This window comes from Empidonax traillii, unplaced genomic scaffold (genome assembly GCF_003031625.1).
Source record: "Empidonax traillii isolate 1590-97213 ecotype Southwest subspecies unplaced genomic scaffold, ASM303162v1 scaffold175:size1888319, whole genome shotgun sequence".
Lineage (NCBI taxonomy): Eukaryota > Metazoa > Chordata > Aves > Passeriformes > Tyrannidae > Empidonax > Empidonax traillii.
The window spans coordinates 63913-88409 of record NW_020955368.1 but is presented as its reverse complement, the minus strand read 5'-3'; the positions used below and the strand labels follow the sequence as shown (position 1 = coordinate 88409).

The 24497-nt window shown below is 42.1% G+C and overlaps 1 protein-coding gene across 3 annotated transcripts in view; it reads left to right on the top strand.

Annotated features, from left to right (window-relative positions):
• Positions 1-24497, top strand: part of KDM3A (lysine demethylase 3A) — a 29497-nt gene that overhangs the window by 3923 nt on the left and 1077 nt on the right. For all 3 annotated transcript variants that reach the window (XM_027885987.1, XM_027885989.1, XM_027885988.1), the window contains exons 4-25: positions 1804-1914; positions 3480-3582; positions 4366-4490; positions 4954-5026; positions 5111-5199; positions 6811-6962; positions 7690-8261; positions 9493-9694; positions 11994-12208; positions 15025-15177; positions 15366-15461; positions 15791-15918; positions 17461-17644; positions 18102-18271; positions 19066-19302; positions 19691-19862; positions 20247-20337; positions 20916-21046; positions 21844-21963; positions 22052-22191; positions 23952-24128; positions 24230-24364. In XM_027885987.1, the coding sequence (XP_027741788.1) occupies positions 1804-1914; positions 3480-3582; positions 4366-4490; positions 4954-5026; positions 5111-5199; positions 6811-6962; positions 7690-8261; positions 9493-9694; positions 11994-12208; positions 15025-15177; positions 15366-15461; positions 15791-15918; positions 17461-17644; positions 18102-18271; positions 19066-19302; positions 19691-19862; positions 20247-20337; positions 20916-21046; positions 21844-21963; positions 22052-22191; positions 23952-24128; positions 24230-24364 (3576 nt within the window). The remainder of the gene's footprint in view (positions 1-1803; positions 1915-3479; positions 3583-4365; positions 4491-4953; positions 5027-5110; positions 5200-6810; positions 6963-7689; positions 8262-9492; positions 9695-11993; positions 12209-15024; positions 15178-15365; positions 15462-15790; positions 15919-17460; positions 17645-18101; positions 18272-19065; positions 19303-19690; positions 19863-20246; positions 20338-20915; positions 21047-21843; positions 21964-22051; positions 22192-23951; positions 24129-24229; positions 24365-24497) is intronic.

Genomic DNA, 24497 nt, shown 5'->3' with positions numbered 1-24497 from the left:
GTAAATAATGGGTTTTTAAGGATAAACCTGTATTTTTACTTTAAATTCTTGTTTGATTCTGCCTCAAGTACTGTTAATTCTGCAATGGTTCTTGATCCTGAGACAAAAATATTTCAAGGGGTACTGATGTGATGTCTGCCTGGCACAGATGATTTGTGAGATTTGGATTTTCTGTATGTAGAAACCTGAGGTACACTGTGCAAGGTAGAGAACTAAGCTTCCTGTGACTGCTATGCATGGCTGGATAGGCAAATTGGCCAGGAGAGGTGAACAGGGAACCTTTTTTAATATATTCAGCCAGTAAAGTTGTCCTTGACTACTTTGGATGTTGCTACTCAAGAATGTAGTCGTGAGATACATGAAGATGCAAACATGTGAACTTGCTGGATGTGAATTATGCTGAACTTGTAGTTCATGTTGGAATACTCTAAACTTTGCTAAGTGTAAGGTGTGCAGGAGAATTCACGTTGCTGTGTTAGAGCTGATCTTGATCTTTCTTTCTTAAGCAAAGCAGATATTTATTGGAAGTAGAGCCGAGTGGGATGGGAGAGGAAGTGGAAATATGCATCCTTTATTTTATTTCCTGAGCTATGGATTGTTATCAGCAGTTCTACTGGTAGATTTTGTTGATGAGATGTTCTGAAAACCTGCATATTTAAACTTAGCTGTTGTCCATTTCCAAGTGTCCAAACAGTCCTTAGTGGATAATTTGTGCATGAGGTTTTCCTCCTGGTGTGTTTGATGAGTTGGTTCGTGCAGGCTTCATATTCCAAAGCTCATTTAGCAGAGGGACTCTGTGGGATAAAGTGGAGCCCAATTCTGGAGCTTGCCTTGGCAAAAAAGGCCTCTTCTCCCTTTACCACCATGCAGGGCAGGAGGGAAAAGGTCACCCCAGAGGTGTGTGGGTTTGTGATCCTGGCCAGAGGAGTAGATCTACAGAACTCTTGGGATGTCTACTCGCTCCTGGAGAGACTCTTGTCCCTCCTGGGGTGATCCTGCCCCTCTGCCAAAGCTGACCTAACTGAGGGGAAAGCAAGAAAGGGGAAGAAGGTCTTTCTTTGATCAGTCCTCAGAAGACCCAAGTAAATGTTCTGCCAGAATGATTCTCTTTTTTTTTCTTTCAAATGGAGCACAAATATATCTTATTCTTGGCACTTCTGTTGTTCCAGGCTCCTGATGCCTTCCCACTCAGAGCTGTTACTGCAGGGCTAGGCAAAATTTAACTTTGAACATATTAGGAAGTGTTCAGAAGCTTTTAAAGGAAACTTTTGTTCCTTATCTGCTCTTGATGCCTTTGGTGTACCTGAACACAACTTCCATCATTGCCCTGCAGTGGTGTAACTATGAGGCTGTCCAGGTCATCACACATGCCTAAATTAAGATTTCAGTATATTGGCAGTGTACAAGCTGTGAGAACTTCAGTGTAAACCATTTATTGATTTAGTAGTTATTCCCTCAGTCTGCTGTAAGGAGGGTTGTCAGTAACACATCCACCATTAGAATTATTATATTAGTCAGTTCTTCATGTTGAGATGAATAATTAATGATTGCTAATGACGGCCACCTGCACTGAATTCCAAACTCATTCTAATAAATGAAATCAATTTCAAGTGTAGTCCAGTAACTCCTTCTTTAGACATGTATTAGGGGTTTTATTAGAAACTTACTTTCAAGAGTTGCATGTAGATGTAGTAGCTTAACAGAGAAATAGATGCAAAACTAAACTAATCTTTTAAATGCAAAGGATGAATGATGAGATCTTTCTTAACTCTGTTTCTAAGAACACATTTATCGCTTTTCTAGATTTACAAATCCTTGGTGGACAAGGCTGGGATGGGATCACTGGTTTCAGTGCGCTACCTGGGCGAAGAGAAATGTGTTTTTCTTTCTAAGGACCTTTTGACACCCATCCAGGTAGGAGTTTATTGCCATAACACATAAATAATCTGTGCTGGATGTAATGTGTCTATTGATTAAAAACCTTCTGAGGCTGATCCAGGAGATGATCGCTGAGGAGAGCTGGAGGAGGGAGTGTGCTGGGACAGTTACTCAGCTCAGGTGACAGCAGTTGCATCACGTTGATCTTGGGGATAACCTGGAATAGTTTCCCTTTGTTCTTGTGGACAGGACTGTCATTACTGTGAAAGGAGTTGCAGGGGTGTCAAGAATTAATCTTGCTGTTTAACTGAAGCACAACGCTGCTAATCCTAAACAAATTGGGCAGAATGTAAATGAGATGGTTGAATTACAGCCCCTTTATTGAGCACCATGAGGAGAGTTTATTAGTGAAAATTAGGGTACAGATGGGTTGAAATGATTGCCCCTTGTGATTGGCTGATCAGGTGTTTACAAGAATAGTATCTGCTAAGGATAAAGGATTTAACCTTTTCAGGAAACTACTCTCAAGGTCTATAAACAGGCTGAAATAAAAATAGTAATAGATGTCCCAGGTTGAGACTGCCAGTAGTGCCATCATTAGTTTCTGCTTTGACTTGTTAACAGTCAGCAAATACACAAGTTCTCTTGAGAAACTAACCAAAGAGTGCCTAAAAGCTAAATTTGAGCTGGATGTGGTTGTCTTGCCTGTGATGGCTCAACAGCAGAGTGGAGGTCTCTTTATGTAGGAGCTTTATCTGAACACTGCAGAGGAGAAGGTTGCTTTTCTGGCATCTGGAATAAGTTTCTTGACTTCTGGCTCTTCAGTCTTCTCCCTCTTACAAATACCGGAGCAGTTCTTGGGACAAAAAAAACCAAAACCAAACAAACCAAAACAACAAAACAAAACAAACAAACAAAAAAAAAAGAGAGAGAAGAAACCTCCACTAAAAAACTCAAACTTTTCTCTTATTAGAAGTCCTTGAGCCTGGGGTGGACACTTGCTCTGAACTTTCCATTTCAGAATCATTTCTCATTCAAGAATTCAGGAAGCAGCTTGTTTTACATACCAAGGAAGGGGAATTCCCCCCAATTATAATATAAATGTATGATGCTGAATAATTATGAGTGATTTAGATGTAGCTGACTCTTTTTTCATTCATATGTACATTTTATAATGGTATCTTGAGATGGATTGGATCTTGGCATTCATGTCATAAATAGTAACATAAAACTTAAATGTTTGCATCTGCTCAGGACAAATAAGTTGCTACTTCTGAGAACCTGAAATCTTAAATTAAGAAATGGATGGTTCAGTGCAATTTAACAATCTAGTAGAACAAAACTGGGTTGTTTTCAGAACGATACTAAAGTGGACTTGGAGAGCTCAGTTCAGTCTGGCTTGCAGATGGTTGATGCAAATTAGTGGTGAGAAAGTGGTGTCTGCATCAAATCCAACATCCTGGAGCTGAAGTAACACAGGGAAATGAGAAACTTGTTGGACTTGTATCAGTTGCTTCAATCTTATTTCTAAATATTACGGGGGTTTGTTAGTCAAAAGCATTATCCTTAATACAAACTTACATGCTTGTTTTCATAAATAGGATGTGGACAGTTCCAGGCTTTCTCTTAAGGATGATCAAAATGTAAATGAAGAAATCCAGGCTTTGGTTAAGAAACACCTGGATGAAACTCGCTTGGTCCAAGGTACGAGCAGGCTCTGGAGCGGAAAACTGGCAATAAATACTCAAATCCAAAGAGAAATCATTTCAGTGATGGTTTCATTCATTGGTAACCTGTTCTAGGGGATAAAAGCTTTTTAAAAATACTGATTCTACCTTGACGGTGCATGCAAAATGTGAAGGATTGTAGAGATTTAAGTATTTCCCTTGTGAGTGTGTAATTTAAGCACACACAGATGGCCTGGTGCTTGTGAAAGATCAAAACTTGTAGAAATTCTCCCTGAAGTTAGTTGGGGTAGTTTATTGTTTCAAGTAGCTTCCTTTTCAGTCAAATTAAAATTGTTGGGTTTAGGTTTGCCAGCTTCAAATTCTCAATTACTGGGTTAATGCAAGCATATTTGTAGTCATGTGCTTGCATGTACAAGGAATGTCTTATGGCAAATATTGAAACTTAAGAGATGTAATTTCCAATACTGTAAAGAGAGGAAGAATTCATGTCTGGTCATTGAACCTTCATTTCCATCTCCACTGATCTGCCTCACAGTCTGAAATCTGGGGGTTAGTCTGGCCTCTGCTGTGTCTTAACCTGCACACAACTTCACTGAACTACTCCAGGAAGGAGGTAGATGGACCACAGGTGTATAATTTTTCTTCCAGCTCACATGGAAGTTGTATAAAAGTTCTCAGGTTGTGTTGCTTACTTCCCTCTTGCATGCAACACTGTTGGCAAATTCGTGTTGATAATTGTGGGGATCTTCATGCTTCCTTTGTCTCAAGCTCTTTATTTTTTTTCTCCCCAATTTTTAAGGTGGAAAAAATATAATTGGTTCAAAAATTAGAATTTACAGCCTGGATCCATCTACTCAGTGGTTCACAGCTGTCGTTGTCAATGGCAATCCAGCCACCAGGACTCTGGAAGTCAACTGCCAGGAGGTAGGAACTAGTTGCTGTGGGTTTACAAACAGATATGGGTAGTTGTTATGAACTTGTGTTTATATCCCCACCAGCACCATTTTTAATTCTGTCTTTACTGTAATCTTAAAACACAGGGATGGATCAGGGTAGTGCAGGATTACCCAAAGTGTTTCCGTGTGCTGCTGGTGGATTATTAAGTAACAAATGTCCTTCTGTGCAAAATGAGGGAGACCTGGAATTTGTATTTGAAGAGTGAAGCAAACATGACTCTGGTTTCTTTGCTCCCTGTGCAGGCAGTGCCCTGAAACACCAGTTTGGGTGTGTTTTCATGCAGAGACTTTCACATGGCATATTGTTAAATTCAGCTTGGTATTCCAAGATCCTAGAAGTGTCTTAAGTCCATGCCACAACATCTCAGATAAATATATGCAAAGAGTGACTTTTACCTCCCTAAATGGCTTCTTCTGTTTCTTGTTCCAAGATTCCAGCTTTAAAAACTCTCGATCCAGAGTTAATTCATGTTGAGATCATATATGACAACAATGGGAAGTGTGGTAAGGCCTGGTTTTGTTTGTCCTTCAAACACCAAGTAGTGTATTTGTGATAAATAGACTAATCTTGATCACCTGCTCTTCCAGATAAATCAAAAAGAATTGGGGGTGTGAAAAGGAAGTCATCTGAGAACGGTGGAAGTGGTGATGCCAAACACACAAAATCTTCTCCTGAGGTAGAGTCTTGCTTTGTTACATATGACTGTTATGTAATGGTTATGTCACTTCTCAAAACATCTTAAATAAGGATTAGATTGGAAAGTAGAATAATAAATCTCTTGGAGGGTGTGTTGAGTTCTTTCAGACTTGTCTGGGCATGAGTAGAACACCTTACCTTGTGATAACTGAAGCAGAAGTTCTAAGCCTTGTACATTGGTGGTTTGTTGGTTTTTTTGTTTATTTGTTTGTTTTGTTTTGTGTTTTTTTTTTTTTTTTTTCACTTTTTGCCCCCTCTTTCTGCTTAGGAGTTGGCCTGCCTGGTCATGTGTTCTGTAGTGGGAGAAAACACAAAGCAGTTCTCAAGTTTATAACCTTTGCTTTTCACCTCCCTAAACTTTTTTGTACTTGAACCCAAAATCTTCAGCTACACTTGCATCCTTTGGGGATTCAGGCTACACAAGCAGCAGTGTGGAAGAGGGGTTTTTCAGTACAGAAAGGGATGGGGATTACTTTTCTGGTACTTTCATGTCTACTTTCATTTCTTTTGTGAGTGACCTGCCAGCTATCACTGAGATAAAGTAAACTCTCAAAGGTCAAAAGACAATGTTGGTAAGAATAGAAATGCAAGTTAAAAATGATGGCTTGGCTGAAGAACAGTACTTCAAACTCACCCTCTTATTTTTGGCCCAGCTGTTTTTTTTTTTCAAAAGGATTACAAGTGAGTGTATTTTCTAGTAAGGAAAGCAGGAGCTGTGTTGGTTTCTCTGCTTTTGGTGGGTGTGAATATATGGGAATGATAAGCTGAAGTCAATATTTTTTAGTTTAACTTGGTATATGGTAGTACTCAGATGTCTGATGTGCAGTTAATTATCTCCAGCATTTATTTTTGAGAGCTTGATGCCTGACAGCTGTGTAATAGCAAAGCAGAGAGGAAGTATTTTGGAGTTGGTTCTAACAAGCCTTTAGTGTAACTTCCAGCAGTAAGTTGAGCATGTGGGAGTAAAATGTGGATGTTGGAGCTGAGGAAGGACCCCCACAGAAAACCAGTGTTTTCAAGACACTTGCTATCTTGATGGGCTTGTGTTCCTAAATGAAGGATAGATTCGTGAGGCTGGTGATTTAATCAAGACAGGATTCTTGGCTTAGCATTTTCTAGAATCTCGATACAAAGATCTTTTTGCTGCAAGGAAGTTCACATCCAGATTTTTTTGGTAATGCTGTCAGACTAACTGCACCGTTTTCATTTTCTCTGGGGTTTTCAGATGAGCTCAGAAATCTATTTCTCAATTCCAGTTACTGCAATCACTTTAGAAACATCATTGCATTGGCAGTTACAAAGAGCAGAGCTTTCTGCCTTCCTTTCCGCTTGCTTAATACACTTCCTTTCCTCCAAAAAAGTTTATTTTTTGGGGAGGAGGCAGGGAGGGAGATGAAAAGACATGAACAGTCTTTCATGGAACCTGCGATGTTTAAAAGGACACTCTGAAGTCCTTATGAACCGAGTCTCTGATTGGAGTTATTAAATATGGTAGGAGGAGCATTAATATATTTTTCTTTTCAAGCTGAACCCTGCCAAGCAGTACTTCTGTTATCCTGACTTTTCCTAACTGTGCCAGTCTCCCTTGCAGGTTTCTCCCAGCCAGGGCCACGTGCAGTCAGTCCCGACCGTGCTGGGTGAAGCGCTGCTGGGATGTACTCCTGCAAACAAAGACCAAAGGCACCCAGGGCTGCCCCTGCCAGCAAACTCACCACCCAATCTCGGTGCAGAAACTCCTCAGGGGTAAGGAATCACTTGGTGCTTGTGCAGATGTTTCTCCCTCCAGGAATAACTCCCAATTCTTATCACAGCAAACACAGAGGTCATTTTAAGTAGCTGTAGTAACTGCTCTTCTGTAATACTGGCATGGAAAAGACTTATTTGCCCTGGATAAATAATTTACTTGCTAATGCCACGTTCATCTCCTTTGAAGTGCTTTATTGTTTGTTCTGCTAGTTTTGTGTCTCTCTCACGTGCTTGATGCGAAAAATATGATTTTTCTTCTTATTAGCTTTTTGTATGAAATGTTTTGCTGTCTCCAGTATAGAATTGTGGTGCCAGCCAGAAGTTCTTTGAGAATCTTTTCACACAGACATGCAAATGAAATGCATTTGGTTATTCAGCAGTTGCATGGGGAAAATGAGAAAGCAACCACTTAATTGTGAGAAAAGGCGGTGGAGTAGCTGCAGTACCCAAATTTGTGTGTGCCTACACAGGCATAGAGATTTATCATTCTGTCTAACTCTTAGAAAAAAAAAAAAATCAAACTTAAAAAACCCACCTCAAAAACACGAACTTATTTAGCCTCACACAAAACTTAAAATCTTGGAACATCAGAATTCAAAGCACATAATTAAATAACTAAATTCCCTCTTTCAAGCTTTTAAGTGTGACTCGATTGGGCAGCTGATGCCCTGATGTGTTTGACACCTTTTTCTCTGCCTAATTACCGTATGTCGTGTGTTTTCAGCACGTGCAGACGGAGCTTACCGGAAACTCACCCTTCCTGTCTCAGTACTGGAATCAAACCACTGAAAGGAGACCTGACGGCCTTTCCTAAAGTGGGGTTTGTGTCTAAGGAGCAAACGCAAAATCCTAATGACAAAAACAGTAAATACACCTCTCTGACAACCTCGAGATCCTCGCCTTTGACTGATCCAGCGAACGAAAAAGGAACCAACGTGAAAACCACGACCGAGCCTCTTGTGAAGCCCCCGGCGAACTTCCCCAAGGAGTGCGTTTCCCTGAAGCAGCTGCAGCATCCCAACCCTTCCATAGCAATACCCAGAGGCAGCGGCACTGTTGAACTGCAGAGGACTTTGGACTGCAGACCCTCCACCTCAGATGCTCATCTTCTGTCCTTTAGTGAGTCTGGAGCTAAATCACAAAGCACCTGCAGTGGCCACAACAGCCACAAAGGAAACAAGATCGATGAACTTGCAGACGTGGAGTTTTTTATTAGAAGGAATTCAAATGAGATTCTCTACGACAGAAATGAAGGTGAAAGCTTTTGGACTGGAAGTGCCAAGGTCCAGGATAATAGTAAGTGTTCCTTAAAATTTCCTGTCACTTGAAAGCCCTTGTGGTTTCTATCTAGCTACATACAGATAGGGCCTTTGCTGCAATATGCAAAATCAGTACTTGAAATTGTGTGAGTGAATTTGGAATTGAAGTCATTTTGTGCATTTCTTTTACAAGGGGAAAGCAATAAACTTGAGAAAAATGTCCCTTTCTGATAAAGGGAAATCATTAATTTTTTTAGGAACAAGTTGTTACAAAATGTATGCAGGAACAGAATGGCAAAAGAGGTTATAAAACCAAGGTTCTATTTGCAATACAAGTGGTGATGGCATAATGAGACTGCCTTTTCTTAGCAGTGGTCCTAAGTTTTACAGGCATGGTGAGAGATGGGAGTTCTGCTCTAAGCTCTGTTCAAGTGGAGCTTTCATTTAAAAAAAAATGTCCTTAAAGCAAAACAAATGAAAACCCCAGTAACCACCACCAAAAAATCAAGCCCCACTCAACCCCCAAAACAACCCACCTTGTTTCTCTTCTGTACTTGGTGTACTCTTCAGTTTTTCATATGGCCCAGAATGGGAAAGGCTGTGGTTGTTTAAGGAGCTGCACTCCTGCTGTGTTCCAGGTGGTGTAGCTGATCCTTCAGGGTTTTGGGAATCTCCCTACACACCCACCTCTCCTTTCTTTCCAGTCTCTTGTTGCTTGGTCTTGGATTGTCCTGTTCCATAATTAGTACAGGTACATGGCCAGCCAGGCAGCCACTGTTGTGCCCTGTGAGGCCTCACTGGAGTGTAGGAGGAAGGGAGATATTTGGCATCTGTTACAGAAAGATGCTGGAAGCTGTTGCATCGTGAAGGGTGAAAACAGGACTGAGGAACGGCCAGGTTGTACTTCTGTCCTCATTTCTTTTGAAATATGGTTGCTGCATTCCCTGGTCTGCTCAGGCCTCCAGCTCTGATGGGTGAAGAACTTCCTTTAAAAGCAGCTGGTCTTTCAAAGTGCTGCTCTGTGGAAGAGTCAAAGGAACTGTTAAACTTTGGTCCACAGGCTGCGTGACTCCAGTGGAACGACCACTGGAGACTGCGGTGGCTGGAGAAGAGGCTTCTGCCAACTGCAAATATTTTTAGCCTAGCTTTGTTTCAGTGTAATGTGAAACTTCCAGGAAAGGTTTACGTGGATCTGCCACTAAAATAACACTTGCTGGCACCTGTGTGTGAGAAGCTGAAGCTTTTCTGATCTGTGCTCTTCCCCACAGTAATTGTGCGCAAGTCCATCCTATCCGATGCTGCCAAAGTGAAGAAGCTGCAGCAGAGTGGAGAGGCTTTTGTGCAGGATGGATCCTGCAATAACATCGCCCCTCACCTGCACAAGTGCAGGGAATGCCGCCTGGACAGCTACAGGAAGAACAAGGAGCAGAGAGACTCCACTGTCTTCTGCAGATTCTTCCACTTCAGAAGGTGAGAACAATTTGGGTGCTCCTTAAATGTGAAAAACGTGCCTGTGTCTGAGCTAGGCCTCTGACCTTTTCTCCTTTCTGAAAGGGGGGCTGTTGAGTGCTCACTGCTAGGGATGACATGGATCTGATCTTCCAGGACAGCCTAAAACACCAGTTATTTGGTCAGAATGGTCTCCTGTAGGTCTGTGGTTCAAAGCTGCTCCATGGTGGTGTGTAGCCATGAGGCCAATACACCCAACTAGTGAGCGGTTGCCCGTGGTTTTTTTAGCCCTTAGAAATGTTACAACTGCTTAATTTGAGTAGAAAGTATTTTGGCAGGACCTTGAGCTCTTTATTCTGCTGGTCTGGGCCGAGTGCCAGTGGGATAACATGAGTTTGGTTTGAGTGGAGATACTTGTGAGGGGGTACATTCTGTGCACGTCTGCTGAAGTTCAGGGGTTGGACACACGAAACGTTAGCTGTGTATCTACAGCTGAGGAAGAGGTGCAATAAGTAGCTGGGTCTTCTCAGCTGGAGTTAGAACTGCATTTAAGCTTGCCACAGAAACATTTCAGCAGTGCACTCACTACATTTCAGGAGGGCAGGTGGGGAGGGGTCAGCAAGGCACCTTCGGGGAAAGCAGTGAGTGATATATAGTAGTTGCTTCTCCAAACCTAATCTGCAGCTTCACTCCTTTACTCTCTCCCCTACTTCCTTACACCCTCCCAAGCTACACCCCCACCCTCCCCCAGGCCTGATTCTTGAGTTGAACAGTCCATCTTTTGATGTTTTGTCTCTTTAGTTCTTAAGACACCATGAGGAACCCCTTCAGAAAGGTGTTAAATTGTTACTTGAAGCCCACCTGTAGGCACAGGGTGGTGGTTGTCAGACTGCAGCACCTGGCTGGTTTTTAACATGTTCATCCCTTTGTTTTCAAATGGTCTGAATGTTTTCCATGAACTCCTTGATCTCATATTTAGATGTTCTTGCATGCTGTTTTTCATTGTCCCCCCCCACACATTTAAGCTCAGAGGCATGGACTGTGTTTTATGGGAAGAAGTTAATTCTGATATTAGACAGGAAAACCAAAAAGTGATACTAGTGATCTCAAGGGAGATGGAAAATTTACTTACTCTCAGGTTTTTGTCAGAGGAATTACTTTCTTTTGGGTCTCTGGGTAGAATACAGCACTGTAGCCTGTAGAGCCTCTGAAGAGAGAAACCTGAAAGCAGAAAGATTAGAGAGATCGTTAAAAAATATTCTTCCACTCTTTCATTTCTTTATTGAGGTTTATTTTTTCACTGCAACACTCTTCCCTTGCATGTTTTGTTGGAAAAAGTTTAAAAAAAAATTAAGGTGTGTTATTAATCTGTTATTTAACCTCAGATTAGAGATTTTGCCGTATTAAGTCTTGGTATAACCTGATGTGTGAGACCAGAGTAACAACAGTCTGTGCTAATTCACCTTCTCAGGGTAACAATCCAGACTTGCAGTGCAGTTCAGAGCAGTTGAATCCTTCAGTTTAGGCCTTGAAGCTGGTGGAACTGTCCCTTTTTATTGAACCTGAAATCAGCCAGGTGTGGAGATGGCATTTGTCTGATGATGGCAGTTGCCAGCACGTGTTCTCATGCCACAGTTAACACTCTCAGTGGGCACATGTTGTCATCAGAGTCAGGTTTCCTCTACAGCATTTAGTGAAAAGGTTCCTGAAGTCCTGAGCAGAACTCTTCATGTTTTAATTTAAGACACTACTAACAGTACCAATCTCATTCTTTCCACCTACTCAGAATCACTCAAGAATCTCTTACTCAAGTTTTGCTCAGTGCATTTTGACAGCTACTTCCAAGTGAATTGTTAGTGAAATATATTCTATATTTAAGGCATTCTCACTTCCCTTGTGTTGTACACAGTTCTAGATTAAATTCTTGCTGTTGCCTCCTGTAGATGTGATCCTTAATGCCCAGTGCATTTTAAAAATTGTTAACCTGATTTGGTTTTGTGTGAATAAAAAAAAAACAAAAAAAACCCAACACCACAACAAAAAACAAAACAACAAAAAAAAACCCCAAGAACATTTTAGTTAGAAAATCTACCTTATTGCAAAAACTGGATGTTTTCAGTCTTTTTTCTTTAAAACAAGCAGTACATTAAACATATTTCATCCTAGTGACCAATGTGTTTATCCATGTCTGTAACCATTGAGTAAACTCATTGGCATACAGTACCCATTTGCAGTTCAAGCATTGACTGATTGGAATGAATTTAAACCAATAAAACCTTTCAGGTGATGAGTTTTTCTCCTTTTCCTCCTCTTTCCTCAGGCTGCAGTTTAATAAGCACGGGATACTGCGTGAGGAAGGCTTCTTAACTCCAAATAAGTACGACCCCGAGGCTATCAGCTTGTGGCTGCCCATATCCAAAAACGTTGTGGGGCTGGATCTGGACACAGCCAAGTACATCCTTGCCAACATTGGAGACCACTTCTGTCAGCTGGTGATATCTGAAAAGGAAGTTATGTCAACCATTGAACCACACAGTAAGATCAGTTTGTGTTGAAAGAATGGGCGTTTTCACAGCTCTGTGTGAAGTTTTAAGCTTCTGGCTGGTGTGAGAACACATTGCATGGATCTGGAAGTGTCATGTAAGACTTGAGTGTTTCCTTCTCAGAGGGAGAGGGAGTGGTGGGAGCCACTGTGAAGTGGTGTCAACAAGCCTTTGCTCACAGGCAGAGAGGGAAGGGGAAAGGTAACTTTACCCTTTGTCAGAAGACATTTCTCAATTTATCAAATTACTTTTCCTGTTACTGAGAGTGTAATTCTGTTATGAAACCAAGTGTAAAAAAAAAAAAAAAAAAACAACAAAATTTAAGGAGACCAGGAGGTAGCTGACAATAAAACCTATTCTTAGCATGCAAAGGAAATACAGCTTTGACTTTGAACTGGTTTTGCTAAGTTGCTTTGGTCCTATTTTGTTAATGCCTCGTGGACCTAATGCTGCCTGTTAGGACAACAGAGAGATATTTTTCCTCCACCTGCAAGTTTCCAGTGGCACTGTCAGGAGGGACCATGTCCAGCCCTACTGAGTACAGCCCAGAGAGGGGCTGGGGGGGTGACTGGCATCCCCAAACACGGGGTTTGGCCACGTCAAAATGTTCCTGCAGCAAATGTGAGCAGGCAAAGGGGGAAGTCTGTGATCTTGCATAATCCCTTCTCCAAGTAGGATGACCAGAAATGCTTTCTGGGGGGTCTGATCCTGGGCTTCTTGGAATCTGCAAGCTCTGCTCTTCCCTTGGGCTGGGAGTTACTCAGGCCTGTGGAGCGAAAGTATTCGTAGACACAGAGAGAGAGGTGCAGACTGGAATACTGGAACACTTTCAGAGGGATGAATTTTTGGGTGGAATTTGTGAAACAAAGGAAAGGGGTGGTGTTTCTTAATAGCAGAGGATGCACCTGTTAGCACAGCTACCAGAAACATCCTCTGCTTAAAAAAAAAAAAAAAAAAACAGTCACACGTGAGTTCTGGTGTCGTTGTGAAATGAGCAAAATCTCGTTAATTCCTCCTTTGATTGTTTATTGCCCTGGCTGGTGAGAGTAAGAAAATTCAGTGTCATTAAAATGGAGGTTATTTTTAATGCCCTGGGTAGGAAAGAAGTAATTTACAGTCTTTGTTCTTTGAACAGTTCAGTGAAAAAATGCTCACTCAGCACAGGGAAAAGGGAGATTTTTTTGAAGTTATGATAAATTTTTCTTGGCAGAGTTGACTTGAAATAATACTTTTTAATAAAAATTCTCTCTGACAAACTGACCTTCTTGAAAAGGTGGTAATATTTTGTTCAGCTACTTTTAGGGAATCATTTGAATATTTTTGCACTCCACAGCATGTCTCAAGTCCAGCTCTTCTCTCTTTTACCAGGTATAATTATAAGAGACGTTTTTTTTTTAAACACCAGTAACTGGCAGGTAAAGCCACAAGACAAACAAGTATGGGGGAGAAAATTTTTTGGGAGAGCTTCCTTAAAGAGAGTTCTTTTAAAAGGATTGGTAGTAAAGCAGGAGTGAAATTATCCCTGTGCAGTAAAACACTGACCAGTGTGACCTTGTGAGGTCACATTGCTCCTTGGCCACCAAGTGCCAATAGGAGGGACAGGATCAAACTACAGAGGGGAACCAAAAGAACAGGAGTAGAAAGGGACAAGGTTCCAAGAGCTGAAATATGAAATGACATTCAGAAGATAACAAATGACTTCATCCTGCTTTGGGGAGATTGGAGGGTTGACCTCTAAAATGGTAAATACCCTGTATGTTTGCAGAAGACAGAGAAGAATTGAGCTGGTGAGATTTAGACTTGTGTCTCCTGAATGGATTTTGAAGCAAGTAGTCAAACACTTTTTACCTCCTACTTAGGAACAAATTGTGCCAAGCTATTCCAGTGTTGTTCCATACATAGTTAATAGGCATTATTCAGAAGAAAAGCAACAGATGTCTTGGATCCTGGTGTGGCTTTTTTTAGCATACGTGAGGACATGGCCTCTCATAACTTTCTTTTAAAATTAAGAAATGTTGTGGGCAGGAAGGTTTCAGAGAAATTACAAGTGTGGAAGGTGGTAGGAGGAGGCAGGTGTGTGCTTTTTGTCTAGTCTGGCAACATAATGAAATGGAGATCAGGCTAAAACCTGTATATAATCACAGCAAAATGATACAGCCCTGTATGGGCTTGTGATTTGTTTTTTGGAGGATACTGTCCATGTTTGGGATGTTTTGAGTGAACTGAAGAAGTGACTTGGAGTGAGGAAATTGAAAATATAATGCATATAATAGGAAACCTGAACAACAGTGCTCGGTGCTTTGGGGAGGAAAATTCACCATTCTGACACAGTCAAATACACACCCATAAACATAGAAAACCTCCTAGGTAGGAGGTAGAACTACCTTCTAGGTAATTCTTCCTAGAAGGAAGAGAACTACCTGCCCACTGTGCTGCTGAATAGAGGGCAAGGACAAGTTGGTTGTGGCAAGCTGGACACTAAGGTGTGTACCTTAATTTATTCCCTAGAGTAGCTGTGGAATTTCCACTGAGGAGAGTGGTAGCAGTTGACATGTTAACTCGGGCAGATAGGTGTCAGGAGATGTGGTTGGTGCTGCACACGAGGAAGCAAAGTGGATTTGATTTGTTTAGACTCTGTTCTGGACTTGCTTTTGTGAGTCTGTAACGGCAAAGGCTCTGTTTTTGGAGTTCCAGTGCAACAAAAAAAACTGAGTCCTATCACTGTAGTTTTTAAGTAACCGTGTTTAACGTGCAAATACTGAGGTTTGTTTGAGCTGATGACACTGATTGAGCTGTCTCTGACCGCAGGACAGGTGGCCTGGAAGCGCGCAGTCCGCGGCGTCCGGGAGATGTGCGACGTCTGCGACACCACCATCTTCAACCTCCACTGGGTCTGCTCCAAGTGTGGCTTCGGGGTCTGCGTGGATTGCTACAGGATGAGGAAAAAAAACCCACACGAAGGTGGGAATGCTTATTGCTACTGTAAGCAAAAGGGGGAAGAGGGGGAGAGCAAATCTGTGTTTTGAACTTGCGAGTCAATCGCAACTTTAAACAAGACAAAAAGCCTTCCCAACCAAAAGGACGTGTTGTAGACCTGTGGTTGTAAATATGTGTGCACTGATAAACCAGGGTACTGGTTTGTTTTACAGATGATGACTCGGATACTTTCTCCTGGTTTAAGTGTGTGAAGGGGCAGTCACATGAACCGGAGAATCTGATGCCTACACAAATAATTCCTGGAAAAGGTATTTGGAATAACTGGTGGGGATAAAAATATGCTGTAGGCTTTGCTGCCTTTTGTATCTTGTTGATATTGTACTGAGTGAGGTTTTATTTTAGTAATAAAGCTAGGAAAAACTTAGTATTTATTATCTGAAGACTGGAACAGCCTGTGTGTTGGGTACTATTTTATTATCTTTGATCTCTACCAAGAAGTAGCAGAACTTCTTGTTTAATGATGAACTGTATTCACATACTACTGTTTAGCTTCACAGCACACACAATTTCTTAAAAACTCAGTGAATGCTGGATGTTCTGGTTACATGTGAGCTCACTAATGACTCTCTTCCTCCAGCTCTCTATGATGTTGGTGATATTGTTCACTCGGTGAGAACAAAATGGGGAATAAAAGCCAATTGTCCTTGTGCAAACAAGCAGTTCAAAGCACTGTCAAAACCAACTCTAAAGGAGGACTCGAAACAGGTATTGTCACTGCCTCTCACTGTGTCTGTGCAGTAAATGTTTGTGTCAATCTACTGCATAAGCTTGAAGCCACTGCTGGTTTGTCTTTGTGGGTGTGCCAGCCCTGACCTCTGTGATATCCCCCCCATGCAGGGACAGTTTGTATTCACTGTTCATCTTTCTGCTTCCTTAAGTCCTTCCTTAAATTTTGGGGAAGGTCTTATTGTGTCCCTTTGACACCCTGAGGCCCCAGCGGTGACCTGTCCTTGACAAATGCTCAGTGAGGATTTTTAGAGCAAAAATAGGATTAAATGGAAAGAACCCATAAGAGAAGAGTCTGAAGAACAGACCAGTGGGAATGGTTGGGAAGTGTAGACTATTCCTTGGGTCCTGGAGATAAAATACATGCAGCATCTAAAAGGATAAATAAGGTGGAAGAGCACTGGAAATCACAAGAGCTAAATATGAATAAAATTCTGAGGGATGGAGAAGCAACGATTTGTCTGGGAATCCTGGTGGAAAGTGTGCTGCTCCTTATATTAAAAAGACCCCAAACAGCAAAACCCTACCATATGTTTATTTGTAAATGGATGTAGTGTTCTTTGCAAATGAGAAATACTGTGAAGTGTTAAAAGTGAGGGAGATGGTTACATGATTCAGAAGTTTAACCTGTGACTGACCTGTCTCCAGTCTTCTGAACTGAGATTTCCTGTGACTCTGGGCAAACAGCTGTGTTGGAATTTATTGGTATCTCTCTGTAGAATTAAATACTGCTCTAGTTGTGTGAGGATAAGCTCGTTAAAGTTTGAAACATTTCCTATTATGTCCCATTTGGAGTTCTTACCAAGCATCAGCAGTCAGTAGGAGATGAAATACAGAACATAGCAATAAGCAGACAAAGGAGCAGAATAATTTCTTGACTTAGAAGTGTTTGAGTAGGGAGAAGAAACATCACCAGTCACACAGGAATCCCGGGGCAAAGCAGTAGCTCTGGTTAGTCTGTCACCCAGAATCTCCAGATAAGCCCGTAAATCAACTGCAAAGGGGCTGTACAATCCTGTGCTTGGAATTTGCTGGCCAGGCTGGTGCTGCACTCGTGCAGGTGGAGTTCAGACCTGGCAGGTGAGTGGATGTCTGCTGCCACCTTGAGATGAAAGGTTAGGAGAGCTGGTATCTGTTCTAGTCCACTGAACTGGAGCTCCAGCTTAGCCATGGCCTGAGCATCTCAGTAGAATTGTGAGAGTGCTGCTATTAAAAGTGTGTTTGGTTCCCAAAGCAATCCCAGAAAATGCAGTTGGGAAACTCAGCATTCTGTGCTTTCTCAGCTGCTCCTGAATTCAGGAGATCCCGAATCCTGCTGGACTGTCATGTCATCCCTGGGTGACACTGAGCTGCAGTGCTGACCTCTTGTGGAGATCAGATTTTTTTGAAGGGCTAAACCATGTGTGTTTTTTGTTGTGTTTTTGTTGTTGTTTTTTTTTTTTTTTTTTTTTTTAAAGAATGAATTTGGACATGTTATTGGTGTTTGTGTCTGACCAAGTTCTCACTTTGGTTTATTTTCAGCACTTGGCTTCTGGAGAGAGGCCCAGCCTTCAACACACCAGTTTTGTCCTGAGCCCACAAGTCACTACACACGATCCTCCTCTCAAGTCAGCACTTGGAAGCAAACAAACTGCTTCAGTAAATTCTTCTCCGTTAAATTGGTTTTCAAACCTAACAAGTGGAAACGTGAATAAAGAAAACAAAGGTATGTGCAGAACCAGTGAAGAGTAAACCCTCTGTGGCTGTTTGTCAGAAGAATATAGGTCAGACCCAGCAGCATCTTGTGCTGAGAATGATGTCATCTGCCTGCTGGGATGGGTGTTCAGTGCCTGTGCTGCAGAGCTGGCCGTGGCAATGGCTGGGAGTAGAGCCTGACACAGTTGGCATATCCTGTCCTGAAAACTGGATTAAAATCCCAGTGATGCAAGTATTCCTGAAAGTTCAGTTTGAAAATGTATTTATTTTTAAATATGTGGTTTTAAAAAACTTAGGAGTATTGAAGAAAGTTAAGTGAAAGGAGTATTTCATCTGCATGTACTGAGAGATTTATATATATGTTAGGATATATAGATACATTAGGAATATCTTGTCTTAAAAAAAAAGTCTAAAAATCCAAAGGATGTACTTCTCATGCTTCAGTTTTGTTCTTTCCTTCATTTCAGAGAAACTCCTCATACCGATTTCAAAGAATGAAAACAAACCCCTGCAGACACTCCCCAGCTTAGCCAAGCCATCTGCAGCCCTGCAGACGTTCAACAGTGCAATACTGACCCCCGTGAGCAACAACAACACAGGCTTCTTGCGGAATCTGCTGAACTCCTCTGGAGGAAAGGTACAGGAAAGGTTTTGTTTTACAGGTTTGAGTTCATTCCAGCCTGAGACAGCTGTTCTAAACCTATGAGCAACTGCCACAGGCACTCATCATAGCAGCTGAAATCCTGTCTCTGTTTGGGGGAAAAGGACTGGTTCAGTTTGTGTCTCAGTGTTTTCCAGAGTAGTAGCTTTGTGGTACTATCAGCAAGTCTTGCTTGATGAGGGATTGGGAAGCAAGTGATGAAGCAGATTAATTTCCTTAGGCTGGAATCTGGCAGGGGCATTGATTGGGGTGTCCATTAGACTCGAAAAGAGAAGCATCAAGGAATGCAGAGATGGAGGGAGGAACATCCTGTGGTCAGTGACTCTTCCATATATTGTTTGCTGACGGGGTCACTCCAGATGTTTCTGGGCTTTGTCTGCTCTTGCAGATGTGGCTTCAAAATGGTGGTGTAAAATACTGGCCGTGAGAGTTCCTCACTGGAACTGCATTTCTGCTCTTTCACACAGAGCAAGTTCTGTTCTGTGCTGCATCTCCTGGGTTTCTGCAGAGTTGCTGAAATGTAAATCAGAGCAGAACTTGTTATACCAGAGTTCTGTAGACAGTGTCAGAAATGGCACTGGCGTTTAATGATGGTGCTTTTCAATACAAAGAAGTTCTGCAGTTTTTTTTGTTTCTCTGCACAAATGTGAGCTCAAGTGAAAAATTTTGGAAGTGGCAAATACCTTCTTAAATGCCTGCAGGACAAAAGAAAAGAAAAGCGCACCAACTTTTTTTTTGTTGTTCTTTCTCTTTTCCTTTTTTTTAATCAGACAGACAATGGACTCAAGAGTACACCCAAAATCCTCGATGACATTTTTGCTTCCCTGGTGCAAAATAGAGCCATTACAGACCTGCCTAAGAAACCTCAAGGACTGACTATAAAGCCCACGATAATGGGCTTTGACACCCCTCACTACTGGTTATGTGACAACCGCTTGCTGTGTCTTCAAGATCCCAACAATGAAAGTAATTGGAATGTCTTCAGGGAGTGCTGGAAGCAGGGACAGGTATTTTAAGCTTTTTTTTTCTTTCCATTTGTAGTTAAGTGTGCTTTGCTCTGTAATTGAAGCACAGGTACAAACTTACTGTGGTGATGAGCAACACCAAGCTTTCATCAACATGAGCACTGTTAGAGCCTTTGATAAAAGGATGTGTGTTTTACTATTTAAATCAGTTTCTAAACACATTGCTGAAATTAGGGTTCTGTATGAAAAGCTGCCTTGTTGTTTGACATAAAGAATGATCAGATGCATGGCAGAGTTCTGGGTAAGGCAGATTGGAAAATATGTTTTCAAAGTGCCAGCGTTCAGTTGAGTGTATTTAATGCATTACCCTGTTCTAGTTAGAATTTGGGGTGTTTAATAATTCTTCAGAATATGTTCGTTTTCTTCCTAGCCTGTAATGGTGTCAGGAGTACACCACAAATTAAATGCAGACCTCTGGAGACCAGAGTCCTTTAGGAAGGAGTTTGGCCAACAGGAAGTAGATCTGGTTAACTGCAGGACCAATGAAATCATCACTGGAGCTACTGTGGGGGATTTCTGGGATGGATTTGAAGACATTTCAAGTAAGTACCATGAATCTTCATTCCAACAGGGAAAGTATTCATCAGCAATAATGTTGCCCTAGCACAGCTTTGTGACCCTTAAGCAGCATAAAAGATGTTCCAGGCTTTCTCTTCACCTTGCACAGTGTCTGAAATGTGTTCTCACCATTTATGCTTGTGGGATTTTGCACTGGATAGTCCTCCAGTGAGAGCCAACAAGGCAAGTTCATGTGACACCAGAGTTTGGAGTCAGTGTTGTGACAAACTTGTATGTCTTTGGTTCTGCATTAACAGTTGTGTGAAGAACATGACTTTAAACTAAGATAGGGGTTTCTTTGTCTTGATTCTTTAGATTTCGAGTAGTACAAGTATTGAACTAAAGACTTATTAATTATGTCAAATTAGGTCGCCTGAGAACAGAAGAGGGGGAGCCAATGGTGTTGAAGCTCAAAGACTGGCCTCCAGGAGAGGACTTCAGAGATATGATGCCTTCTAGGTATGAATTCCCAAAGGAACTGTTCACTGTGTGGTACAGCCCCAAAAGAATGGAATGTAGGAACACTGTCACATTTCGAAACCTCCTTCAGCTTGAGCAGCAGTTGGCCACATGTGGACCATGTTGTTTGTCAGAGATGCCCGACAGAAATGGGAATCCTAAACGAGTTTCATCATAAAAATTTATGTAATTTGTTGTATTTACTGCCAAGTAAAGTAAGCACCTAAAATTGTGAAGGAGAGGTTAAATTTTGGAAGCTTCCTAAAAGCCTGGATCATTTGGAAGTCCAGAGTTCAGTTGAAGTTAATTTTTTTTTCCCTAAACTTTTTAAAGTCTTCTGACTTAGTCTGTTTGGTATTAGTTGAGATGATTACATAAGGAAATAGCATTAGTCCAGAGAAGTTAAAGTTATTTATTTGCTGTATTCCTATGCCTTGCTTTTTTTGCTCCTTTTCATGGTGTCCAGTAAAACCCCCTGGGGGAAGGAGTACGCTCTCTTGACTAGAGAGAGCTTTTGTTGCAGTCTTTTTTTTTAATCAGTTCCTGATGTTATATTTTGCTGTTTGATTTTACTTTAGGTTTGATGATTTGATGAAGAATATTCCACTGCCAGAATACACCAGGAGAGGTGGGAAGCTCAACCTTGCCTCTCGACTTCCCAACTACTTTGTGCGACCGGATTTGGGTCCCAAGATGTACAATGCTTATGGTAAGGGGTCTGTCACTCTAAAGGTCATGTTGGCCACACATTCAGATGGAAGTTTACTGTAAATTGTGTGAATCCTTGCTGTTGGAGGCAATTTGATTCATCCCATGGATCTGAAAACCTAACTTTGGCTCACCTGTAGGTATTAGTGATATCCAGGGAGTGATGTGGTTTATTAAAAGTCTTTTTTTCCTCTTGGTTTCAAGCCCAATAGTAGTTATTCCCAGTCTTCCAGTCAACTTGCTCCATAGCCTCTCTTTCCTGTAGCTGGCCACGTGTATTTGTTGTTTCACTACTTCTGGCTGTATCACTCCTGTTAATCTCCATTTTGAGCTGTGTCATTTACTTTTTAATCTCTTCAGTTCTTTCCATGGCTGATTCATCTGCTATCACCCAAAAGACACTTGAAACTAATCATCATGGCCAGTAAAGAGGCTGTGGCTGGTAAATACTGTAGCAGCTGCCTTTTAGAGTGAAAAAGAGACTGTTTTTGAGAATGCTTTATTCTAAACTGCTATAGAAACCCTTTCCTAGCAGGACTTAAATATGACTTCTATAATCATACAGGCTAGATATACATCCAGATCAGTAGTGTCAGCCTGTCAGCAGATCACTTGGGAAGACACAAGGTGGGGCAAGGTCCTGGACAGGAAGTGTATTGCTATTCTGGAAGCATTTGTTGGTAGGAGTAAAAGCTCTCTGGTCTCTTCAGAGAGCGCTGCTGAGAGTGGTGTCACATTTATCACTGTCTTACTAATGGATCTGCTTCTCTTTCTTTTTTTTTTTTTTCCCCCTCCCAGGCTTGATAACACCAGAGGACAGAAAATACGGCACAACAAACCTCCACTTGGATGTGTCTGATGCTGCCAACGTCATGGTTTACGTGGGGATCCCCAAAGGCCAGGCTGATCAGGAAGAAGGTGAAGTCTTTGCTGTATTCTAGGGGGGGTATTTCTGTGGTTGGAGGGAAGGTCCTTTAGTGTAACTACTCATGTTGACTCTCAACAGAAGTGCTCAAAACCATACAAGATGGTGACTCTGATGAACTGACAATTAAGCGTTTTACGGAAAGCCGAGAGAAGCCCGGAGCTCTGTGGCACATTTACGCTGCTAAAGACACGGAGAAGATCCGGGAATTCCTTAAAAAGGTAAGGTCTTATATCTTAGAGACTGATCTTCTGTGTAGCCCTGCAAGTTTTTATATCCTTGGGCTTTCCCCCTCCCTATCCCAGCAGCTCTGGAAACAAACACGCTCGAGTTGTGTCCAGGACAAAACTTGTTGTGTGGCATGAGCTTTGTAGGATTTGAGGAGGGTGAGGAGTTGAAGCTTAAAGTTATCTTGTATGTGGATATACTCCTTCTACCCACACTTCTTACGTCATGGTGTATGATGTTCTGTAATGATGAAAAGGAACTGTTTCCTTTAAAACAAAACCATAGTTAGATTTTAGAGCAGACTCTCCTTAATAGCCTGAGAGATGTTCTTGAGAAATGTCAGAGCAGTATATGGTGCGTGAAGCTCTTCCTTGTTCTGTCCTTCTTCCTACTTTTTTTTTTTTTCCATACCTTTATGAGGTTTGGGTTAAGGGAAAAATGAGGTATTTTGGGTGATGTTTCATGAGAGTTAAGGGTTTAATAGAGATGTGCTACTACATCTAGAAGGGCTTGTTTCAGTGTTTAAATTCACCATAACAGTCCAGAGACTTCTCTGTGGTCTTCATTTTGAAATGTCTTTGGTGCTCTAAAGTTGAAAGGGATAATATATTGATGTTTAAAATGATAAATGGGGATGATCTGAACAACTGTTGACCTGGTCAGCCTGACTGCTGTCTTGGTGGAAGCTTGGAGAGGCTGCAGCAGATCTGTTTGGTATTAACAAAGAACAAATCTTAGAGTTGATAAAACAGGATAGTCAATTTGATAAGCAGTTGAAGTTCTGACATCTGTCTCACACCTCAGTCCCTTGTAGCTCACTTGTTGGCAGGTGTGGGGCTCTCAGCATCTTGTCCTGGAGTAGAACCAAGCTGGTTATCTCCTCCCAAGTGAGTTTTTAGGCTCCAGTCCTGGGTGTAAATGACTGCTGCAGCAGATTGGATTTATACAGGAACTTTGTGCAGAAACTCTCTCCCCAAAGCCCTAAAATGACTGTCTTTAGGTGCTGCTTGTGCCTCCCAGCCTTGTATCTCCTGAAAATCTGGTTTGTATCCTGTGGGTCACTGAGCACACTGACTGATGGTGGCCTCAGGGCAGACACCTGCTGAATTCCACACCTGGGAGTTTCTTCCAGTTACAGGCTATAGAATCAGAGTGGTTTGGGTTAGAAGCTTCAGGATCATCCAGTTCCGACCCCCATGCCACAGGCAGGGACACCTTCCACCCTGGACTAGGCTGCTCTGACCCCCATCCAACATGGCTGTGAACACTTCCAGGGGTAGGGCAGCCACAGCTCTGGGAAACTTGGTCCAGTGTGTCACCACTGATTCTTTCCTAATACTTAATCTAAACTACGCTCCTTTGGTTTTAAAGCCATTCCCCCTTGTCCTGTCATTCCATGCCCTTGGAAACAGTCCCTCTCCAGCATCAGGAGTGTCAGAACATTGGTTCCATGTGTGACAGTGGTTCCTACTGTGAACACATCAGTTGCTTGACCCTTCTCTTCCTTTCTGATGTCAACTGGGATTACTTGAATTTCCTATATCCACATTTCCAACATGTCTGTGGAGCCAGAGAGACCTGAGAAATGTACAGACCTGGATAAACAAAGAATCCACACTTGCATCGTGTAACTCTCCTACCTGAACACACAGTGCAAGTCCCTCTGGCCACCCGTGTGTGTGGAATGCCACAGATACAGGACTGTCCAGTCGGACTGGTGTGGTGAAATGCCTGTTGTCCTGTCACTCTGCAGGTTGCGGAAGAACAAGGCCAAGAAAACCCCGTGGATCACGATCCCATCCATGACCAGAGCTGGTACCTGGACCGACCGCTGAGGAAACGCCTTCACCAGGAGTACGGAGTTCAAGGCTGGGCCATTGTACAGTTTCTAGGAGATGTAGTTTTCATCCCAGCAGGAGCTCCACACCAGGCAAGGACCAGGGATATGTTATGGCCCGACTGCTTGGGCAGCCCTTTGAGCTTGTGGCTAATGCTTGTTTGCTCTCCCTAATGCTTGTTTGTTCTCTCTAGGTTCATAATTTGTACAGTTGTATTAAAGTTGCAGAAGACTTTGTATCCCCAGAGCATGTCAAACACTGCTTCTGGCTCACTCAGGAATTTAGGTATCTGTCGCATACGCATACGAACCATGAAGATAAACTGCAGGTAACTTCCCAGTGCTCAGCAGAGCCCTGCCCCTCTTGACCCTTGGAAAAGAACTCCACCAAAACCCAACAGCCCCCACTAAATCCAGAAGGGCTCTGGCCACACAGCCCCAGTCGCTCCAGTGTTCAGATCA